This window comes from Miniopterus natalensis, chromosome 18 (assembly GCF_054644295.1).
Source record: "Miniopterus natalensis isolate mMinNat1 chromosome 18, mMinNat1.hap1, whole genome shotgun sequence".
Taxonomy (NCBI): Eukaryota; Metazoa; Chordata; class Mammalia; order Chiroptera; family Miniopteridae; genus Miniopterus; species Miniopterus natalensis.
This window is the reverse complement of record NC_142098.1, coordinates 8,143,317-8,167,135: the sequence shown is the minus strand read 5'-3', so window position 1 is coordinate 8,167,135 and position 23,819 is coordinate 8,143,317. Positions and strand designations below refer to the sequence as shown.

At 37.2% G+C, this 23,819-nt stretch overlaps 1 protein-coding gene across 1 annotated transcript in view; it reads left to right on the top strand.

Annotated features, from left to right (window-relative positions):
* RPGRIP1L (RPGRIP1 like) overlaps window positions 1-23,819 on the top strand; it is an 85,020-nt gene that overhangs the window by 31,988 nt on the left and 29,213 nt on the right. Inside the window, exons 11-20 of the mRNA XM_016221053.2 lie at window positions 4,675-4,781; window positions 5,011-5,061; window positions 6,022-6,201; window positions 6,744-6,861; window positions 10,685-11,137; window positions 14,044-14,195; window positions 16,916-17,294; window positions 20,012-20,202; window positions 20,326-20,412; window positions 23,583-23,684. Of these exons, the coding sequence (XP_016076539.2) occupies window positions 4,675-4,781; window positions 5,011-5,061; window positions 6,022-6,201; window positions 6,744-6,861; window positions 10,685-11,137; window positions 14,044-14,195; window positions 16,916-17,294; window positions 20,012-20,202; window positions 20,326-20,412; window positions 23,583-23,684 (1,820 nt within the window). The remainder of the gene's footprint in view (window positions 1-4,674; window positions 4,782-5,010; window positions 5,062-6,021; window positions 6,202-6,743; window positions 6,862-10,684; window positions 11,138-14,043; window positions 14,196-16,915; window positions 17,295-20,011; window positions 20,203-20,325; window positions 20,413-23,582; window positions 23,685-23,819) is intronic.

Here is a 23,819-nt window from a genome sequence, read left to right as displayed (position 1 = left end):
GTCCTCCCGGCTGGGGATACAGCAGTGACTAAAACACAGGCCTTGTTCGAGGGAGAAACAGCCACTGCACCAGGATGTAGTGCGTGCCGCGGCGGCAAGTGCGCTGGGGACAGGAACGGGACAGGGGCAGGTGACGGAGTGGCAGGAGCTTGCTGCTTTTCGTGGGTCCAACAGGGAAGACTTCTCCGATCATGAGATCTCTGGTTCTTCCCTTATGACGGGGAGCTTGCATACCAGGAAGCCTTGTCAAGGTGACCCTGCCGCAAAAGTTCAAGTTGGTGTGTGGGGAGAAGGGGGCAAAGAACAGGAGTCCCGGAGGGAGGTCATGTGTGTATTTGTTTGCTTTAGATTGTTTTTTATAGCGTAAAGAAAAAACAAGGACTGATGATGCAAAAAAAATGTTCCTGCTAAGTTATAATCATTAATAAGATACATCTTATGAGTCTCAGATCTCACCCTTCTTGTCTCATAGAAGTAAAATAATTATAATTAACACTAGATGTCTGATTTACTATATTCTACACACACACATTACACAAAATGCACAACAGGGGAATTGGATTCTTTGCTTCAAATGTAGTATCTGTTGCTCATCCACTAGGTAAATCAAGTGATGTGATAATAAGGTTGCTCTTTGGAACATTTGCAATTTTGTTGTATGCGAATGTTTAAAAGTTTAATGCGGACTCAGTAAAAAAGAAAAAAAAATTATCTAGTCAGTACTCTATCTATTGATTTAAATCACAATGCCATATTTTATCCACTATAGGAAAGATTTTTTTCCCATTTTAACATTTCTGAAATTGGAATGCGTTTTACAGATCATAGCATTTAAAAATTATGGTCTGACTTTTTTTAACATTTTTAAGAAGGTTGAAGCAGAACACATTTTATGATTGATGTAGTCTTAATTTCAGAGAAACACTTCTACTTCCCAAGTGATTAAATTTGATGAAAGATTATTTATAAATGTTTCTCTGGAAGATTGTGAGTAGAATAAACTGGTGACATGATCTGACCAGGGGGATATTTAAAGTTTTGATGTCAGAGATACAGTTCCTGATTTTACTGTGCCGAATCGAGTACCTAACAGTGCGTTGTTTAGGAGTTGCTCAAGAAATTCTTGCTCACTGAAGGAAGTGGAAGTCCTCTCTATTCCCTCTCTCTTTTCCATAAGCATAAATTTCTCATTCTTAAAGGAAAGAGAAATGAAATAAAGTTTCCTTATTTCTGTACTTTCTGTACTTCCCTAGATATTAAGAACTCCAAAACTCTAGACATCTGAGTTGATCTCTGGAAAGAAACTCTCCGTAAGGGGATAGAATCTTGGTGGCCTTTTTTTCAAAAACCTGTTTATTGTTGTTGAATCAATTCTGAGGGCTCTTATAAATTATTAAAGCTACAATTGCTAAGTTATTTTATTTCAACTAGTCCATTTCTCATCTTCTTTTACTGGTTTTTATGTCTCTTTTGGATTTTTTAAATAATAAAAATAACTCATGCACACCGTAAAAATGTCCAGTAAACAAAAAAGTTCTTTTGAATCACAGTTTCACAATTCTGAAGATCATCTCTATGAATATTTCTATGTATGTCCTACCAGAGTTTTCTAGATGTATATAGTTTTATAACATGCTTTTTTATTTACCATATTGTGAAATCATTTCTTGAGTATAAATATAAATTCACTTCATTATCATTTATAATGGTTGTCATAGTTTTTCAGTGAGGATGGTTAACAATCTTCTATTAATGCATTTTTAAATCCCTCCAGTTTTTTAAGTATCAGAAAATTTTTTCTAAACAAACCTTTGTACATTTATTCACTTATTTTCTAAAGAAAAAGTACAGTACTGAAACTAAATATTTTTAATGCAACTTTTATTTAAGTTATTTTTACTTGAATGCCTGACATTTGTAGGTCTAATCATTTAAGTGTGTTTTTTTAATGTGAAAATGTTACGATAGATAATAAGAAAAATATTACAGCCTTTAATCATTTTTTCCAGGGAAACACTAAACAAAAAAATTGGGATTGCCTAGTTAAGGAAATCTTTTAATGTGTAGGAAGTTCCTTTTTGTGTAACAGATTTTGAAATTGTTTACTTTTGCTTTGAAGCCCCTTCACACATTTACCTTTTCATGTATCAAGTTCTTCGCCAGAAGATGTTTCCCTGGCTTCTTGTAGTCATTCATCTAACTGGCAGATTATTTTTAGAGAATACTCACCTCTTTATTCAAGGTACAAATTAGTTTCAGATTGTGTGAATATGTGGTGGAAGGATATGTAAATGCAGTTTGCATTTGGCTAATGCTTAAATTAACTGCATGTGTTTAAGGGCCTGCTTTTGAAAGTTCCTTTCTATCTTTAGCTGAAATGCATAATTCAGCATAATGCATATGGTTATATTGATCACAGCTGAAGATATTAGCACAAAGGAGTTCTAAAAATTGTTTAGTGGAATTGTTCTCTGCACCCTGCTTATTAATGGTGTGCTCGAAGGACATAATTTTAAGAGTGAAATGTTATCATTTGAATAAAATGCTGTTTAGTTTAACCTGCTTTTTGTCAAATCATAAGGTAACGGAGGTTATTTTTCATCTTGCACAGCGTGCTTTGATTTTTCATGTTGTAATTCAGCAAGTCTATTTCCTCTTTAAGCTATATTGTCTCCCAGTAAACAGCTTAAGGAAGGGAAAATATAGTGAATAATCCTACATAAAATTCAACAGAGAGGAAGTTACTGGTATTCATAATATCCTCTCCCACTAAGCTGCTTTCTTACTAATAATGCCATAGTTTAAAAAATATCAGTGAACCTATGGGGACATAGTCATTGAAACAAAAATCAGCAACAGAAGAAATATTGGAAAAAGTTTATTTATATTTATTAGCATCTCATTCTTAGGGCCCCGCTCAGAAAAACTGAAATAGAGAAACTAGAGCACAGAAATACTCCTCCAAATGAGCATGGAGCAGTCCTGTCCTCCACACTCTGGGTCCCCTCAGAATCCCTGAAGTTTGCTGGCCACAGAGGGAAGTTAAGTCAGCCTCAGGACCTTTGCTTTTACATCCTTCTGACTATATTTACCTTCCTTTTGTTACCTAATCATTCTGCCTAGGTGTTCTTTTAAGCTAATCAACATAAAATAAAGCTTTCCACATTCTTATTCTACTCTCTAGACCAAAAGCAAGTTTATCTCATGAGAATTCATATTTATTATTAATCCTAATTTTTAGTTTAAAGACAAATATTTTACCTTTACCTTCGAATTTTCCAAGTATTGTCCACATTTAAATTTTTTTTCATTTTGTTCACTAAATATTAGCAATTTACACTCCAGGATAACTCCTTTTATCAGTAAGAAAATTTTTTATATATTTAATAGTAAAAGGTTTCTGCATACCCTAGAGTCACAGATTTGTTTGTGTTTGGTTTTATTTTACTTTTTAGTTTGCCAGGAATTATGTGACATTAAAAATATCCAAATTTATTCCATTTCTTCTTAACTATGTATTTTACAATTTTTACTTACATGTAGTATTTCTAGCTTGGAAACAGAAAGCATTATAAATGTCAGAAACATATTTTTGTATAAAATGCAGTCAGTGTGCAGAGTGTGCAAGTGTACTTATGTAAAGAATTATTGGCAAATGTGTCGACTTACTTTTTTTTTTAAGAAAAGGAAACAAAAACTGTACAACGTGAATTGAGGACTTATGATAAACATAAATCTCTGAGAGTAGGATGAAATTAGTGAAGACACTGGATGATGTGGGGTAGGATTAGCCCACAGGGAGACAAAGGAGGGTGCTTGACCCCCGCGATAAACTCTGTTGAGGGGCACACATAAGAACATGAGACGAAAGAATAAACTTGTTAGCAATTATGCCTTTTTTTTTTTTTTTTTTTTTAAGTTTAAAGCACATTTAATGCAGGGAGTGAAAAATTAGTCTCTTTATGGATTTACTGTCTTCGGTAGCTCTGCCCTAAACCCCTGCTTGTGGGGTCACGGTGAACAAGTGCCCTGGGGAGCATTACTGACCTCTGTTCCCTAACAATAGCTCTGAGTCCATGTCCTTCTAATTAACAGCATGAGCTCATAGACACAAATTATTATTGAGAACCCATTTCTCCTCTCTTACAGGGTATGTTAAGAGTTGTACATTTTTGTTTCCTTTTCTTAAAAAGTCAACATATTTGCCAAGTTAATTAAAATTGTAGCTTTAGTTATTACCAGATAAATTATCTTGTTTAACTTAAAAGACTTTATGTTAAATAGGGGAAAGAAAATTTAAGGACCTCAAAAAACTAAAAATAAAATAAAAATTTTTTTGCATGCCTTTCAGGACCCTTACTAAGTAAGTAAAAATCATAGATTTAGAAACATATTTCTTAGGTATTTTAGATAGAACGCTCCTTTGAAGTCCCAGAGGCCACAATTTCCTTACATTAATGCTGCGAGCGTCCGCCTTGAGCTTTTGATGAGCAGCGAATCATATGGCCGGCACATGAGCGCCGCCGGGCCCTGCGCCTCGCGGGGGCCTGCGCCTCGCAGGGGCCGGCGCGGCTGCCTCGGCCAGAGCTGCGCCGGGGCGGTGGGCAAGGCCTTCTCCCCCCGCATCTCGCACCTTTCTCATCCCTTTCTCATGGTGTCGCTTTTCTTTTTAAGACCAGAATGAGAAACTCGTTCAAGAAAACAGAGAACTCCAGTTGCGCTCTCTGGAACAAAAGCAACAGCTTGAGGAACTTCAGCACCGCACCAAGTTTTACAGCCAGGTGAACTGATTTCTCCTTTCGGAAGAAAACGCCAGGTTTTTATCGAAATAGTTTATGTGTTAGAAAAAGCACTATACGGGAAAGAAAAAGAACACAAATATATTATTCATTTACTAATTCCTGGGCTCAGGCCGCTCATGTTCATTCCATGAGGATAATCTGCACAGTTGGAGTACCTGGTACTTTCCATTAATATCTCACTGTGAGCTCTTGCTTCTGTCTTTTGCAGGAGAGTGATATTAATGCTGATGAGCTGAGCGAAGCTCTCCTGCTTATAAAGGTAACTTTCTGAACGCCATCGTGAATTTCATGTCTATTATAACCGTTTCAGCATAATAAAGACCCTTATCTGTAACCCTCATACTTGTAGAATGAATTATTCAGGAAAGTGGTCAAGTGACATTTAGTTACAGCATATACATATTTCATAATGACATCAAAATCACATTAAAATAGATCTTTAAACTCTTGTTTAAAGCACTTTGTCCAACCATAACAAACATTTTACTTTTACACGCCTTACTATAAAACTAATCAACAATTTTCTCTCCTAAGAGACCTTGGTACACACTATTATTTTAAGTAAAATAATGAATCATAAGTGTTACCAGAAGATATTTTCCAGTTCTAGGATATTCTGTTGTTTACAGGAAGACATGAGAAAATGCATTTCTTTCCTTTGAGATCATCACAGTGTAGATTTTAATCAAATGAAGAAATAGAAATAAATGTACATGATTTCTTTTTCATGTCATGAAGTAATAAAGTGTTTTTTGAATTCTCTATAATTGTTCCAAATGTCTGTCCAAATACATTTTCTATACCAGGACTACTTTATTCCTGGTGGAAAATGGAAATATGTCTGTTTTCAATTAATGATTTTTCCTTGCTATATCTATATTAAATAACATGATTAATTTTAGAAACTCTTGTTTCAATAATAAAACATGTTGCCCTAGCTCTTTTGGCTCAGTGGTTAGAGCATTGGCCTGCAGGCTGAAAGATCCCGGGTTCAACTCTGGCCAAGGGCATGTACCTCAGTTGCAGGCTCCATCCCCAGCCATGTTTGGGACGCGTGCTCAAGGCAGCCAATCAATGTGTCTCTCTCACATTGATGTTTCATGCTCTCTCTCTGTCTCCCTTCCACTCTCTTTAAAAAGAAATGGAAAAAAATATCCTCAGGTGTAGATTAAAAATACTAATAATAATAATAATAATAATAAACATGTTTTTGTTTTAGGCTCAAAAATCACAGAGAAATGGAGATCTTTCATTTTTAGAGAAAGTAGACAATAAAAGTAGTAAAGATCTAGAACGTACCATGAGAGAGCTGCAGGCCACTCATGCAGAAACAGTGCAAGAACTTGAGAAGACAAGGAACATGCTAATTATGCAGCATAAGATTAATAAAGACTATCAGGTAATGCAACACATGGACTTGGGAGAGTAAGTTTCCTCTAATGTTCCACGAATGATCTACTTTCCTAAACCATATCATGCAGTGTCTTGTTATAATCTGTGGTCATGTGTTATCACATGCCTGGAAGCTTGCCTTATAACTAAGTCCTTAGAATAAATAGTAGTTTCAAAACAAATAAAAATTTTTACATCCCTGATTTTAGAGAGCAAATGGTGGCGATGAACTCACCTTGACTAGTGTTAGCACATTCTCCAAGTGGGTTGTAGTGGCTCTGAAGTCCCACACAGCCATGTCATACGCAACCACAACAAACGAGAAAGTCACCTCCACAAAAAGGGATCTAGACTTCCTTGATTTCACTTCTGATTTTTTGAACAATCCTAAACGTGATTTTCTAAGCTGTAAGCTATGTGAGGTCAAGAAACTGGTTTACAGCTCCTGGCATCTCCAGGATCTAGAAAATGCTTGAGTGATACTTGCTTTAAAAAAATGAAAATGGAACTAATCATAAATGTTAAAACTCGTTATGTCTTATTTTTGAGATGGAAGTTGAGGCAGTGACCCAGAAGATGGAGAATTTGCAGCAAGACTATGAACTCCGAGTGGAACAGTATGTTCATCTCCTGGACGTCAGGGCTGCACGCATCCAGAAACTGGAAGGTACAACGTGCGCAATTCATTGTCTGCACATGATGGGTTTATAATAGTTGAAAATGTCATCCAAACCTACGCTCACCATTGCTTTTTGCCCTTCTTTTTTTCCAGTTTATAACTATAATAGTAATTCACCAGAAAGGCTGTTTTTCTCTGCTTCTTTTCTACTCAGGAATTTGTAGTCATTCCCTACTGCTTTTTGAGTTCAGTGTTGCTTTCAGGCAAGATTTCAAAGTACTCCCTACAGCGTCTCAGACTAAACTTACCTCCTCATCTCTAATTTCTCTTTGGAGGAAGCTGCGCCTCTCAGCCAGACACACCTGCTTGCTCTTTGTCAGCTTCTTCTTGCTCAGCCCCATCACCATGCCTTTGTGTACTCCACGTGAACCCCCTTTCTCGAGACCCTGACTGCAAGATACACCCTTTCCTGCTTCAGAATCTCAGTGCAGGCCCGGCCAGGACTGGCCCCCATTCCTCCTCGCCATCCCTCTACTGGAAATGCCCTTGCACTGTTTTTCAGACTTGAGCAAGTATGAGAACCACAGAGGGGACTTGTTTCAGTTGCGGCTCCCTGGGCCCTCCCCATGCACCTGGGACCCATGATTCTGTATATTTAGAAATAACTGCAAGCATTTCGGATACAGATGCAAGACTGTACTTTGAGAAAAATACCGCCTCGGCACTTACTACTGTCACTCTCGCGCACTCAGAAACTGTGTTTAGAGATTATATCATTTGCTTTCTTCACTGTCGGAGCTTTGCATAGTGTCTGTGACTCCAGGATAGGTTGTCTAATCAGAAGTACTTTATCTCTCTTTCATGTCCCTTGCTTTACAATGCTTAATTCAATGATCTATGCCAGCAGTGAGCTTACACTTAAAAATTACTGAGGATCCCAAAGGCCTTCTATTTAATGGGCTACACTTATAATGCTTATCATATTAAAAATTAAAAGTGAGAAATTTAAAAATAGTTGTCATGTTAAAATAATAAATCCATTACATGTTAGCATAAATTACAGCAGTTATTTTTATAAAGCAATATTTTCTATACTACAAAGTAGTGAAAAGAGTGACAGTGTTTTAAATCTTTTTTTAATTTTTTAAATTGTTTAACATTTTTGCAAATCTCTTTAGTGTTTGGCTTAATAGAAAAAAGCTGTTATATCATATAAAAACAGTTTTTATATCTGCTTCTGTATTGAATCTGTTATGATGTCACATACCGTGTAGGTTCTGGAAAACTTCATTTTATACTCATGAAAGAATAAGAATGAAAAAAGCAAATAACATCTTTGTATTATTTTTTAAATAGTTCTGATCTCACAAACTTTCAAAACAGTTTCAGGTACCCTAAGGGGTTCCCAGACCACACTTTACAAACCACTGCTCTAAGTGGAAGGGCTCAATAAATATCTTAATCCTGCTGAACGGGGTTTCCAGAAATCACAGAGCAGTGTGTACCGTTTATTTCAAGCAATACTCAGTAAGTTTGCTTACTGGAGTTTTCCTTAATAGCAGGGAGGTCACTGAGCTCGGTATTTCATCCCTTTCTCATCTCACTAAATCTTTACCATGTATTTTATCTGTTCCCTCAGTTCATTGATTCAGTCCATAAACAGGCCCAAGCTCCTAAGGCAGCCTAAGCAAGGCGCTAGGTGGTGAGAACAGGAACAGGCGCGCAGCCCGGGCCCACCCTCAAGGAGCTCACAAGATCTCACAAGCGAATGGGCGGGTTTCTGTGAAGACTGTAGACCTGGGAAAGTGCAAAAGGAACTGAGCACAGCTGAGGAAAGGACGACTGCCTGTTTGTTTATACCCGGGGATTCAGGGAGGACTCCGCACACTAGGTTGGGAGTGTTAAAGATGCCGAGCTCACCCCTAAGTGAAAGCAGTGGCAGGCGCGGGCCAGGGATGAGGCAGCTGAAAGGGCGTGAGTGGGGAGCGCCGCCGTCCATCTGGGAAACTGCGTGTGGAGCCTGCGCATGGGAACCCAGGAGCAGGAATCACGAAGGCCCTGTTTACCATCCCGAAGAGTGGGGGCCTTACTGACCAGGAGAACCCCTGAGGGAGTTTTAAAGTAGGGGTAGCGCACCCAGATCTGCATGGTGGAGACTGTGCTTTAGGTATTGGGAAGTCAGATAGAAAGGAAAGAAGCAGTTCCTAACTACCTGGGTAACGAGCACTAGATTACACGTGTGAGTAAGGCGGTGGCAGTGGCGATAACAAGGACAGGCATATTTGATGGGGACTTAGGAAACAGTGCTGCCTGTGGCCCCACAGGTGTGGGGAGGGGAAACTGGAACGACTCTGGTACCTACCTGAGGTAACCTGGTGAATGACAACACCATTGCTTGAGTGCAAAATCAGAAATAACTGCAAGACAATAGGGTACATTCTGTTTCTGATATAGTGAGTTTGATGTGCCGCAGGGATGTCTGCAAAGGAGGGCTCAGCAAGCCGTTAGATGCCTGGGTCTGGACTTCAGAAAAGAAATCTGAATTAAAAAATAGAAACCTGAGCATATTGATACTCAGCGTATTGATAATAGCAGAAATCATAAAAGGGAATGAGCTTACTACCCATGGGAAGACAGTCTGGGAGGAGGGCAAAAACAGAACCCCAGCAAGCCAACAGAAAGGAAACCCTCAGCCCGGCCAGCATGGCTCAGCAGTTGAGCATCAACCTAGGGTCCAGGAGATCGGGGTTCGATTCCCTGTCAGGGCACATGCCCAGGTTGTGGGCTCGATCCCCAGTCGGGTGTGCCAAGGCAGCCAATCAATGACTCTCTCATCATTGATGTTTCTTTTTCTCTCTGTCCCTCTCCTTTCCTCTCTCTGAAATCAATAAAGATATATTTTAAAAAGAAAGAAGAAAAGGAAACCCTATAGACGAGAAGAGAGACAGGAGGAGTAGCAGGACGGATGCTGATGTGGAAGCCCTGGGGGGACAGAGCCCACAAAAGAGAAGGTGGTCATCCGTGTCAGTGACACAGGAAACCAAGGACTGCAAGGACCAAAGTCCATTCGACCTAGCAGTTGATTGGTTATTGGTGACCTTTCCCTGAGTAGTTTCACAGGAGAAGCAAGGCAGATGCTGTTTGCGGGGCTTGAAGAGTGTTAGATGAGTTGGAGACAGTGTGAATCCCTCTTCCTAGAAATGTGGATGTAATGGGGAGAGGTATTTAGAGCTGTATCTTTTTTAGAGAAGTGTAATTAACATAACTTTAAACCATATAATTTAAAGTATACAATTTGGTGAGTTTTGGCCTGTGCACACCTATGAGACCATCACCATAACCAAGATAACAAACATACCATCACCCCTTCAAATACAGTAGAAAAGTATATACAGGGTGGGGCAAAAGTAGGTTCACAGTTTGTATGGAAAATAAGGCAATAATTAATAAGTAATCATACAAGAATAAACTGTGTTTCACGGACCCACAGTTGTGAACCTACTTTTGCCCCGCCCTGCATTTAACAGGCTGCCGGGCAGGAGCCCGTGGGAAGAGAAAGTGACCGGGAGAGAAGGTGGGGCCCAGGCATTTTCCTCAGCTGCCGTGCAGAGGCCGTTTCCTTCCTTGTTGCTTTCCATGGGACAACCTGTATTACAACTTAAGCTGTCATTTTGTTGTTTAATAAGCAATGTCAAAACAAATGAAGAATTTCTGCATAATGCAATATTGTTTACAGAAAAGCAGTATAGTCATAGAGTTTAAGAGGGAGGCATTCACCAAAGCGCTCAGACTTCCTACCACTTCAAAAGCCACTTCGTATCTTCCTATGTCAATATTTTGAAATCTCTAAACCGTGTGTCTTCTCTTGCAGCCCAGTTAAAGGATATTGCCTATGGCACCAAGCAATACAAATTTAAACCAGAAATCCTGCCAGATGACTCTGTTGATGAATTTGATGAAACCATTCACTTAGAGCGAGGAGAAAACCTATTTGAAATCCACATCAACAAAGTAACCTTTTCTTCTGAAGTGTTGCAGGCGTCTGGAGATAAAGAGCCTGTCACTTTCTGTACCTACGCTTTCTATGATTTTGAACTACAGACAACTCCTATAGTGCGAGGCCTTCACCCGGAGTTCAACTTTACCTCTCAGTACCTTGTTCATGTTAATGACCTGTTTTTACACTATATTCAGAAGAACACTGTCACTCTTGAGGTCCACCAAGCGTACAGCACAGATTATGAAACAATTGCAGCATGTCAGTTGAGATTCCATGAAATTCTGGAAAAAAGCGGTCGAATATTTGGCACAGCAAGTTTGGTTGGTAAGTACAATTTTATAAACTTTGGCTGTTAGAATCACTAACATGGTTTATATACTAATTTGGTGTTCCTTGTTAGTATCTTTTACAGATTCAGGGTGCCTTTAGGGTAAGGACACCATTCTCTGATGTAGCTGCCCATAGATGTTGGGACTACCCCAAATGTCTTGATGATGTCAGCACAATGGCTGCTAATTTTATAAAAGCTTTTAAGTGCAAATGTTTATTTATGATATTGATACTCTTGTTTGATTAAACATTAAATGTAGCACATTCACCAAATATTTTTTAAGAGTGTATCTTGTTATCATTGTCACTAAGTACTGAGAATACAGTGGTCAGTGGTAAATAATACAGACAAAGCCCCTGCCCTCATATAGCTTACCTTCTAGAGGGGAAGACAGGCCACAGAACAAATATATACATGTCATCACATATGATGAAAAATGATCGGGGAAAGCAGCTCAAGAGAGGGCTGGGAGGTTGCTACTTCAGATAAGGGCTTCCCTGTGGGGTGACATTGGTAAAGACCTGAATAAAGACCATGCCTGGACCAGGGGAGTGAACCACAAGTGCAGAGGCCCTGAGGCAGGACCAGCAGGAAGGCCAGGGGCGTGAGCAGAGGTGAGATTTAAGAAAGGCAGGGACCAGATCCCCTTGTAGAGCCTGTAGGTCCTGGTGAGGAGTTTGGGTTTGATTTTTTCCCCTCTGAATGATGAAAGTCAATGGAGGATTTTGAGGATGGAAGTGACATGGTCACGTATAGGTTTTAGGAAACCACCTGGGTGCTGCAGGAAGAAAAGTCTGTATGGACCCAGAGAGGAAATAAGGCCATTATCAGGCAGCTCTTGCATTAATCTGTAAAAAGAGGGTGGTGGCTTGGATTAAGGTGGTAATGAAGGTGGTGATAAGAAGTGCTTATAAGTATATGTTTGATTAACTCTTTTTCCAAGATTTGCTTATCAATTGAATGTGGAGTAGTGAGGGAAATACAAGAGGCAAGACTTTCTGGCATGAGCAGCTAGGAGAATGGGGAGGTGTTTGTTGAGATGGGCCTGGGAAAGGGACAAATGTGAGGAAGAACATCAAGAATTCTATTTGAATAAGTTAAGATTGACCTGCCTGCCAGACAGCAAAGTGGAGATGCCACGTACGCTGTTGGTGACATTAGGCTGAGGTCATGGACAGAGATATAAAAGTGGGAGTCATTGGCATATAGAATATATTTTAAGCCTTGAGCCTAGTTAATATCACATGGAGAGTGAATGTACATAAAAAAGAGAAGATGATGGACTGAGCCTTGGGAAACTCCAAAACTTAGGGTTCAGGAAGAAGAAGAAGAGCCAGGAGTGGCTGTGAAGTAAGAGGTAAACCCAGAGTATCCAACACCCTAGAGGCCAAGTAAAGAAAACATTTACTTGGGGAGGGAATTTTATTTTATTGTTTGAGCAATTGATTGCATAGGTAATATATTCACATAATTCAAAAACAAAAAGGCACAGAAATTTAGACCGTAAAATGTCTATCTCCCACCTGTGTCCCCAGCTGCCCTGGGTTTTTCCACCAAAGGCTACAGATTCTTCCCCAAAAATTGTATGCATATTTAGACAAATATGTGTATGCATTAATATTCTTCTTTTAGGACAGTTTAATATTCTTCTTTTAGGACAGTTTAATATTCTTCTTTTAGGACAGTTTTTAAAATGATGGCAGATATGAACCATGTTATTGATTGATGAGAATTATATGTTGATGAGAATGATCCATTAGCAAGGAATAAGTTTATGAAGTAGGAGGGAATAGGGGTAATATTTTTAATAATATGTTCAGGAAAATTTATGTATAGAATATTATCTATTCAACCATTTTTGAGTACACATTATGTGCCAGTCCCTCTGGTAGGAATATATCCACAGAAACCACAGCCCTTGCCCTCAAGAAACTAACAGTGTGGTGGAGAAACAGATTGTGAACAGACAGTTATGTCCCAGCAGTCAGTGCCCTGATAAGGACATATTCTTCCTTTCTGTGAAGGAAGCATAGAGAGCTGTTAAGTCTCCCAGGAGCCACAGAGGAAACCTTCACAGAGAAAGAGAGATGAAGAGCTGCCCAAGTAGAAAGGAATACTGAGGGTGTGCAGGGCAATCATACAACGGTATATTACACACTGTGTATGTTCGGTGTAGCCATGGCTTTTTTCCCTATTCTTGTGATACAGTAGAGTGGGAGGGTGCCAAAGATTTTCTTTTTAAAAAATGTTTTACTGATTTTTAGAGAGAGAAGGAGGGAAAGCGAGAGGGGAAGGAGAGAGAGAAACATCAGTGAGAGAGAAACATCCGTCGATTGGCTGCCTCCTGCACGCCCCCTACTGGGGATCATGCTCATGTGCCCTGACCGAGAATCGAACCAGCAACCTCTTGGTACATGGATCAGTGCTCAACCACTGAACCACACCAGCTGAGCCAATGATTTCTTTAAGTTGCATTAAGATGTGGAATATCATATTTATAATTTGGAGGTTTCATATTGTATCTGTCAGACTTCAGTGAGTACAACTTGTCTCTTTAAAAGTACTACAGCATCAAAAAGAGTCTGTGGAGTATTTGGTTCAATACTTAGATTTTTTAAGTGTTTCACAAGGATTGAAATAGTATAAATTGGAAGATCTCAAACAGTTTGACTGTACTTTAATAATATCTAACATACAGCGAAACTCATACTTGCAGAAGTAATTTTATTTTCTTCATCTCTGCTGTTTGCCAGTCACACATCATTTGTGCATGTCACATATTATTTTACTCAGTATAAAATTTATAGTTTTAATGTATAGTACCATTGATGTGTTTTTTACTGGTATATATTTCGATTTATGGGACTGTTTTAACAGTGAGTTATATATTGATTTGTAGGAACTAAAGAAGACATCCCAAATTTTGGCGCAGTAGAATACTGGTTCCAATTAAGAGTTCCCGTGGACCAAGCAATTCGACTTTATCGAGAACGGGCAAAGGCTTTGGGATATATAACATCAAATTTTAAGGGGCCAGAGAAAACGCAATGGGTAAGCTTGTTTGACTTTAAGACACTTTTATGACACAGAAATTTTATAATGTTCTTTCTATGCCATACTTTAAACTGAAATTATTTTCTTTCACAGCCATCAAGTGGCTTTTTCTAACTTTTTATTTTGAAATAATCCTAGACTTGCAGGAAGTAACAAAAATAGTCCAGAGAAGTCCTGTGTCCCCTTCACAGTTTGTCCCAGTTGTAAGATCTTACATAGCTGTAGGACAATATCAAAACCAGGAAATGGACATTGGTACATTAACTAGGAGAAGACCATATTCAGATTTTGTCAGTTTTTATGTGTGGGGGAGGAGGAGTTCTGTGCAGTTTATCCTGTGTATATATTTATGACACTGCCACCACAATCAAGATACAGAATTCTTCCATCACCACAAAGGCACCTATCTGTGTGCTACCCGCGACACTCAAGAAATAGAACTGCAGTACGATCAACACACGTCAAGTGACTTTCATTCCACTCTACTGTTAGGGAAGCACGTAGCTATTATTGGACTACAAAATGAGTTTTCTCACTGAGAACGGGCCATTTAAATGCAGTTCTTTAGGTTCAAACTATGTTTCATGAAGTCTTAATGGCCATATTTCCGAAAGAAAAAATACCATGATCCAGTGAATGCAGAAAGCACTGAATTAAACAAAGTTAAATAGAATCCTCGACTTCAGGTTCTCGTTTATAACGTGACTCTCAAGAGGAAGCATAAAACATGAAATTCTCTGGAGTTACAAAGGGATAGAATATCATAGAAACATTGTGGAACGTCCGCTCAAGTCTTAATTACCTTTTTCCATTTGGAACTGCCCTCACTCCCAGCCCATGGGGCTAGAAACCCCAGTGGCAGGCTTTATAAAGATAAACATGATCCTGTTCTCTCCCACTCGCCACCCAGCTATAACTAATGATTCGGGAATATGCTCCTGACCCCAGTTCAGCCAGTCAGATTCTGCTTCCTGAGATAGAGAGAAAGCAAGACTCTCCATGCCTGGAACATGCAAAATGAGGAGCTTCTACGATGTTAACCAGCAAAGGAAAGAAAACGGGTCTGGAAGAGAGAATCGTGAGCAAGCACAGGGAGAAACAGAAGCTGAGCGGAAAGGAAATTCTCGCGGTTTCCAGTGCTGTTGCCTTCCCATGGCCCAACCACATTTCTGCTTTAACAGTTCCGTGAAATAGCTCTTTAGCCCTATGTGAAAGTCTTTTTTGTTGTTGTTATATTTGCTAGATGGAATTAGTTTCTGTAACTTTCAATTGAAGGGGCGCTGTCCCGTGCACCAAAAGGTTGCCAGTTCAATTCCTGGTCAGGGCACATGCCCAGGTTTCAGGCCACTTGCCGGGTAGGGGTGTGCAGAAGGCAGCCAATAGATGTTTCACTCCGACATTGATGTTTTTCTCTCCCTCTCCCTGTAAAAATCAACTTAAAATAAAAAGAAGAACCATTACTAATAGAACATTGATTCCCAGACTTAGGAAAGAATGGCACCCTTTCCCAGAGATCATCTTTCTGGACAAACTTTGGGAAATGCTGTTGTGGAAAAGGGAACTAGAAATAGAAAAACCAAATTATTCATTTAGTTTTGTGGTTTAAAGGTCTTTAGACTCCCAGTTTCTGGCATGAGTATTTACTGTTGGAATTTTGGCTTTTGTAGGTACACTTGGGAAAGATGTGGAGGGAGAGCTTTGTAAATCATTCCACTCAGCCTTATATAGCTGAATGCAGACTAGGCCTGGGAAAGCAGTATTGTGAGTCCCTCCTCAGATTCCCTTCTCCACACCACCAGATGTCTCCACGAAGGAGATTAGGACTGATCCTATCATTCCTCCTCCAGTAAACTTCTCTAAAGTCAGAGGTCCCACATGCTCCATCCTGATTCAGATATGCAGTGAAAGGGGCGTCCCTTTGTGTAAGGTTGAGAATTCTCCAACACTAAACTGAACGAGGCACTGACACACTAACATTTCTTTGCTCCAGATCACACCAGCGACGGTTAGTTAACAGTCAGTATAATTGTTTGCTTACGTGCCTGTGCACTGTCTGCCTGAGCAAAAGGGACCATAGAGTAGTTTCTAGCTCTGCCTAATGAGTCCTTTTGTTCATATCCCTTCTGAAATGGCCTCCCAATTCTAGCTTTTTATCCCCCCAAGGCTTATCTCTGATTCTGTTCTCTTGTTCTTATTGCAGTTGTACTGTGATATACTGGCTAATTTGGGGCTCAAGATGAGGGCCAACCCAAATATAACATAATTATCTCTCTGGGTGGGGCCCATCAAATTCACTGGATTCTCACTTAAGAATGGGATAAAACCAAATAGCTGGCATGATCGAAGGATTGCCTCTTAATAAAATTGTGAACTGGAGAACATTGGTCTTTGGACCCATCTGCTCACTTTACTCAGTTATTAAATAGAATTAAAGACCATCAGATTAACTTTTTTTGGTTTTATTTGGTTTGGGCAGCAATCTCTGCATGTATGTTCAGTCTTCTATGTTTGTTGCTAATAGCATAGGATCATCTGTTCACACGTTACAGTGAATATTGGTTTTGAATAAGAATTACGAGTCTTACTGAGAAATTCACTATGAAGTGAAAATATGCAGGTTTTCTCCATTTACAAAGTTATTTTGTTTGGGGGTTGGCAGCTACTGTTTATCTTTTTATTGTATACTTACTATAATATAAATATGTATGTTTTTCCAGTTAAGTCAGCAAGCACCGAAAACTGCTCAGCTCAGTTCTACTGATTCCACAGATGGCAACTTAAACGAACTTCATATTACAATAAGATGTTGCAACCACCTGCAGTCCCGAGCAAGCCACCTTCAACCACACCCATATGTTGTGTACAAGTTTTTTGATTTTGCAGACCATGACACAGCCATCATTCCCAGTAGCAATGATCCACAGTTTGATGATCATAGGTGTTTCCCAGTGCCAATGAATATGGATTTGGATCGATACCTTAAGTCAGAGTCTCTGAGTTTTTATGTGTTTGATGATAGTGATACCCAGGAGGATATTTACATAGGAAAAGTCAATGTCCCTCTAATTTCATTGGCACATGACAGGTGTATCTCAGGTAAACCTATTTCTTAATCTGTGAAATTGTAAAAACAAACCTAAATTATACCTTAGTGTTACAAATATGTTGTTCTGTTTATGATTAATCTTCCTAACTGTCTCAGATAATCTTTGAGCCTATAACATTATATTTTTTGAGCTATTTTTTTAGTAGTTGTTCTAGGCATTACAATATTTATCTTAGCTTATCACAGTCTACTTAAAATTAATACTAACAATTCCATTGAAATATAGAAGGTCTGTCCCAATATAATTTCATTTCTTCCCCCTCCTTTGTGCTTGTGTCATATATACCTCTGTCAGAGACCCAACAATATAATGTCATAATTATTGCTCTATATAACCTTATATTGTTTAAAGAAATTGCGAGAAGGGAGAGTATACATAATTATGGAGATGGTTTTATATTAATTTATGTATTTATCACTTCTGATATTCTTTATTTCTTCCTCTAAGTCTACTGTCTGGTGTCACTCCCTTTCTCCAATATCGCTTCATTTCCTCCCAGTCCTTTGTGCTACCACTTTCATATATTTTCTGTCTTTATATAAGTCCAACAATATTATTTTACAATTATTGTTTTATGCAGTTGTCTTTTAAACCAGTTAAGAGAAAAAATTAGGAAAAACATATATTCTATCTTTTATAATTACCTATGTAATTACCTTTATTGTTCTATTCCTTTGTATTGATTTGAGTTACTATCTGGTCTCACTTTCTTTCAGCCTGAAGAACTTCCTTTAATATGCCTTATAAGTGAGGTCTTCTGGGAATGAATTCTCTCATTGTTATCCGGGAATGTCTTTATTTTACTTTTACCTTTTGAAGGACAGTCTTGCTGGATACAATATTCTTGGTCATCAGTTATATTTTTCTTTAAGCACATTGAGTACATCAGATAACTGACTTCTGACATCTATTGTTTCTGATAAGAAGTCAGCTGTTATTGTATTAGGTTCCCTGAAGTATCCAGATATAAATCCCTTTGTGCTTACCCTGCTTAGAATTTGTTGAGCTTCTTTATATGTAGGGTGTTGTTATGTAACAAATTTGGGGAGAGTTTTTGCCATTATTTCTTGAATTATTTTTTTCTTCTTCTTGGACTCCCATTATATATATGTTCATATGTTTAATGGTGTCCCACAGGTCTCTGAGGCTCTATTCATTTCACCTCTTCAAATTTGATAATCTCTACTGGCCAATCTTCAGGTTCACTGATTCTTTCTTCTGCCAGCTCAGATCTCCTACTGAGCCCTCCTATTGAATTTTTTCGTTTCAGTAATTGTACTTTTCAACTCCAGAATTTCTATTTAGTTTTCTTTTTAAAAATAATTTCTATATCTTTATTATATTCTCTATTTTATAAGTCATTGTAACCACACTTTCCTTTAATTCTTTAAATATGTTTTTTTTTAGTTCTTGGGATATATTTATAATAGCTACTCTGAGGTCTTTATCTGCTAAGTCTAACATCTGGACAACCTCAGAAAGTATCTATTGATGGATTTTTTTCCTGTGTAAACATCACACTCTCCAGTTTCTTTGTCTCTCTCTCTTTCTCTCTCTTCTTTCTCTCTCTCTCCCCCCCCCCCCGCCTTTTTTTCCTTTAAAGTTGGACATTGAGGATACATTGTAGCAACTCTGGATTCCAACTTCCTTTCTCCATAGAGTGATTATTGTTGCTGTTTTTGTTTGTTTGGTCAGCCTGTTCTGACTCCTGCTGTTCTTACTGAGGTTCAATAGATTTTCTTGAATAAGTGCTTTTCAATTTGTTGTACACCTTTGATCAATTTCCAGAGGCTTTAAATGGTGGTTTTTGATCATTTTGATTTTTATGGGAAGGATTTACTGAGCTCTTCATTCAACCATTCTTGGAGTCTCACCTATGCCTGTCATAGAAGTTTATCACTTCCCTATATTCCATCTGTATCCTTCTATTCTACCTAAAGTCTAGAGTTGTTTTTGTTTTTTCTTTCCCAGCCAGCCATTAAAAGACATGTCATACACTTGAGGACAAAGTAAAAGATACCTCTAAACAAAAGTTATGCTTGAAATATAGGTGTGTGTTTTTCAAGTCAGGGATTTTTCATATAGAAAACTTTAGTATAATGATTAAAATTTGTGACTCAATATTACATAGATAGGTAGGTGATACTTTTTATTTACTGCTACATGTTTTAGATAGTTTATCTGATGGACATTTTTTTGGTATGCTACTATTTGGAGTAATTTGGAGTAAATCCTAATAAAATATTTTAAATTATAATAAAATTATATAGTAATATAAAGACTCATTTAGATATGTCAACTATTTGGAATTTTGAAGTTTTAATATATTTCTCTACAGAGACAAGTCTTTTGCAAAATTATTCAAATCAAAGTGAAGGTTGATATTTGAGCTATAACCTAGATAATATCTTGGAGGAAGGCTAAGAATTTTGAATAATTTCTGAATTTCTTTTCAGTGGGTTAAAATATTTATAAGTTAATTTTCTCAAGTCTGATGAATCAGTATTATCATTGAGGCCTTAACTTCTGAAAGTGTACTTGAGAGCTGAACCTATCATACATCCTTTTGTCTTTATTTTATTCTCCAAGTCATTTGGGTTGTGAGTAAAAGCCAAAATTATTTTTTAAGTTGTGGGTAGTTCTCCTTAATTATTCTGGTAATAAAACTTTAGCATTAATTAAAACTATTTTTTTGTGATTTGACAGGAATATTTGAGTTAACAGATCATAAAAAGCATCCTGCAGGAACCATTCATGTTATATTAAAATGGAAATTTGCATACCTCCCACCGAGTGAATGCATAACATCCGAAGACCTAGGAAAATTCATCCACAAAGAAGAGTCAGAAGTTGTTCAAAGACTACCTCCAACATCCTCTGTGAGCACATTACCTATAGTGAGTAACAGTGACTTTGAATTTCTTGTAAAACTTTATAGACACAAAAACAGAAAAAGTAGCAGAAGCCTTATCTAAAGTGGATGTTCCTCATACTCAGTTTGCCATGTCGGTTTATCTTAGGCACCAACACCTAAACCAAGACAGCGTGTAACAGCCATTGAGAAGAAGGTGTCCTTTGTGGATGATATTCCACCACATCAGAATTTTGTAAGTAGTAAACACTGAAAGTACTGGTTATTTTCCTGTAACAAATATTGGAAATAAATGAGATAGGTGTAGTATACCCTACCTGATTTAAACGAAACTTGGGTGAATGAAATGCCTCTTTTTTCTTCAAAATGTTAGCTTTGTAACTTGGTATTGGGTATAAGTGTTAACTGTTCTTACTTTTTGATCTGAACCTTCCTTTGGCCCCATGCCTTTCTCCAGCTATTGCTCTAATCTTTTGCTCCTCATTTACAAAAAGAAACCTCTTCAAAAATTGTTTTAATTTTGTCTCCCTTTCGTCATAGTGTTTCTTGAATTCACTGCGGTCAGACCTTACCCTGGTTAAAACCACTCTTACTAAGTCACAATGACTTTCATTTTACCATATCCAGTGGTGATCCAGTAGTCAATGCCCCATCCCCATCTTAATCTTCCAGTAACATGTAACACACTGGCATACTTGTTCCCTCTTCTCTTGGCCTCTGGGATACCTCACCTTCCAAGTTTTTCTCAAGTTTACCAGTTATTCTTCCCACTCTCCTAGACCATACCTCTAAATGTTGAAGTGCCTCAACAGTCAAATGTCAGACCTAGACCTCTGCTTTTCTCAGTCTTTATTAATGTTAAGAGAGCTTTTCATTCCCCTAGTTTTAAAAAGCCCCTGTATACTGACACTCCCATACTCATAATCATCTGTCTTGATCTCACTGCCAATTCCAAATTTATTTTTTTACTGCTTACTTCATAAAGACTGAATTTCTAATGGGAATCTAAACTTAAAATTTCAAAACCCAAACCTTATTTCAACAACCCTCTTTCAAAGTTTTTCTCTTTCATTTTTTCCATTCTCAGTAAATGACACAGTCATTCACCAGTGGCACAGTCATGAAATTTTGGAGGCATACCTTTGACTCCTTTTTCTTACATCCCAAATCCAGTTCATCCACAAAACCTGTGAGCTGTACTTTCAAAATACACCCTATATTCACATCATCTCCACTTTTACCACCCAAGTCACCATCAGCTTTTTAAAAAATATTTTCTTTGTAATATAACTTCTATATAGTAAAGGACAAAAGTCTTAAACACACAGCTCAATGAATTTTTCCATACGCACAGATCTGTGTAACCACCACTCAGATCAAAATATTCTTTCTCTCCAGGGCTTAAAATAATATCTGACATATACAGAACATTTAATATATGTGTTCTAAGTAAATGGCCTCAATAATTATTACTCAGGCAGTGTTTTATAGCTAGCATTGATTGAATGGTTATTATCTGTCAGGCATAATTGAACTTACATTCATTGAACTCATTTAATCCTCACAACAACTTTATGTGGTTCATACTAGAATTATGTCCACTTAAAGATCAGGAAAGTAAATGTCTACAGAGGTTAAGTAATTTGCTCAAGATAAAAGTATTAGATCTAGAATTCAAACACAAGTAGCCCAATTCCTAAGTAAATTATCATTAATATAAAGAGACACGTATATGGAGATTTTGTTGCAACATTAACCACAGTAGCTAAAAATTTAGATAAATGTCCAACACTAGTAAAATGGTTCATTAAATCATGATACAGCCACTCAATGTAATATTATGTTGTCACTGAGGTTTTTTTCTTTAAAAAATGGTGATGTGAGTTCTTGCATAGTTGTTGTGAGGTTGAATTAAGTTAATAATTGGAAAATACTTTATATACTAATCACCATAGCTCTGTTTTCCTATCTGTAAAAGAGGTACAACCTAGATTATTATAGTTTGGTATCATGGCAAAAAGCAGTCAGCAAATAATTACAACTTCTGTGGCTCTGGCTATTATACTTTTTAAAGGATTATTTCTACTCTATATTTCATTGGCCTAATAAAGTTTATTTTTGTTTTTCCTGCTTAAAATAAATTTATGCTTACCTAGATTTTCATATCAGGAGAAAATTTTATGTTACAATGTTAAGTTTTTTAATGTAACAGGATATATTATATTTACAATATAATTATCACTGTATAGCCAAAATTTATTATTTGCATTAAAATTCAGTTAGAAAGAATTTGAAATTTAACTGGTTAATAATAGATATTATCATTGAATAATGGGAATGTGGATTTATATTAATTTCTTTTATATTTTTTTTGTTTAACTTTTACATTTTCTATATTGGGCATGTTTCCTTTTAAAATTGCCAAAATGATAGCCCTGGCCAATAGCTCAGATGGTTAGAGCATCATCCCCATACACCACTGTTGCGTGTTTGATCCCGTCAGGACACATACAAGAATCAACCAGTGATGCATAAATAAGTGGAACAGCACATTAACGTTTCTCTCTCGCTCTGTCTCTCTCTCTTTCCGTCTCCCTCTCTCTTTCTCCGTCTCTCTAAAATCAATAAAAAAAATTTTCATGACAAACTATATTTTAACAATAAACATCAGTTTATGAGCCATGGAAAAATGGTTGACTATTAAATTGATAGAGAGCATGTACCTAATCTATCATGTACAACTTTTAATTACGTGAGTAATGTGTAATTATCATAGAAATATTAGAAAATAAAAATAAGCAAGCAAGCAAGAAAGACAGCAAGATACAGTTTTCCCAAATCTGTGTATCAGAGATAAAATTTTGATGAAGTTCCTTTTATACTTTTTTCCATGGAAATGTACACACACGTTTGTTTGCAAATTTGTTTTTTAACAAAATGCTATACAATTATATATGTTGTTGTATAACTATGTTTTTTACTCAACACTATATCATATACTCTCTTCAGTATCAGTAAGTACAAATCTATATTATTAGGTTTTTCATGGTTACATAAAACTTTGATATTTGGATGTACCACATTTGATTTAATTAATGCCCTATTGGACATTTGCATTGTTTTCACTTTTTTGAGATTATAAACAATGCTTTAATGAAATGCACTTGTAGTTCTTAAGTTGTATATATATTATACTATAAAGAATATCAATCATTTTACTAAAATGCACTATTTCACTGTCCTATGGGTAACTACTATATTTGCTCCTAATTTTTTTAGTATTGTTTTATATACATATTAATATAATAATATAATATAATATAACATAACATAACATAAATGTAAAAGTCTTAGGATGATTTGGGATTTAGTAATAATCCATGCATGTTTTCACATTAATATAAGGAGCCTTCTACTCCTCCTGAGGATAGGAAGGAAATTTCACCAGAAGTGGAGCATATACCAGATATAGATATTACTATGCCAACTGTGTCCCATACTCTCAAGGTATGTATTTGTATAAAATTATTTCAAAATATTTAATTTGGTTCTTAAAGACTCTATCTTTGTATTGACATGGATCAGGAAATCATAGCATTTATCTTATTTTTTTATATTTTTCCTTGGAATAGAAAAATAAAA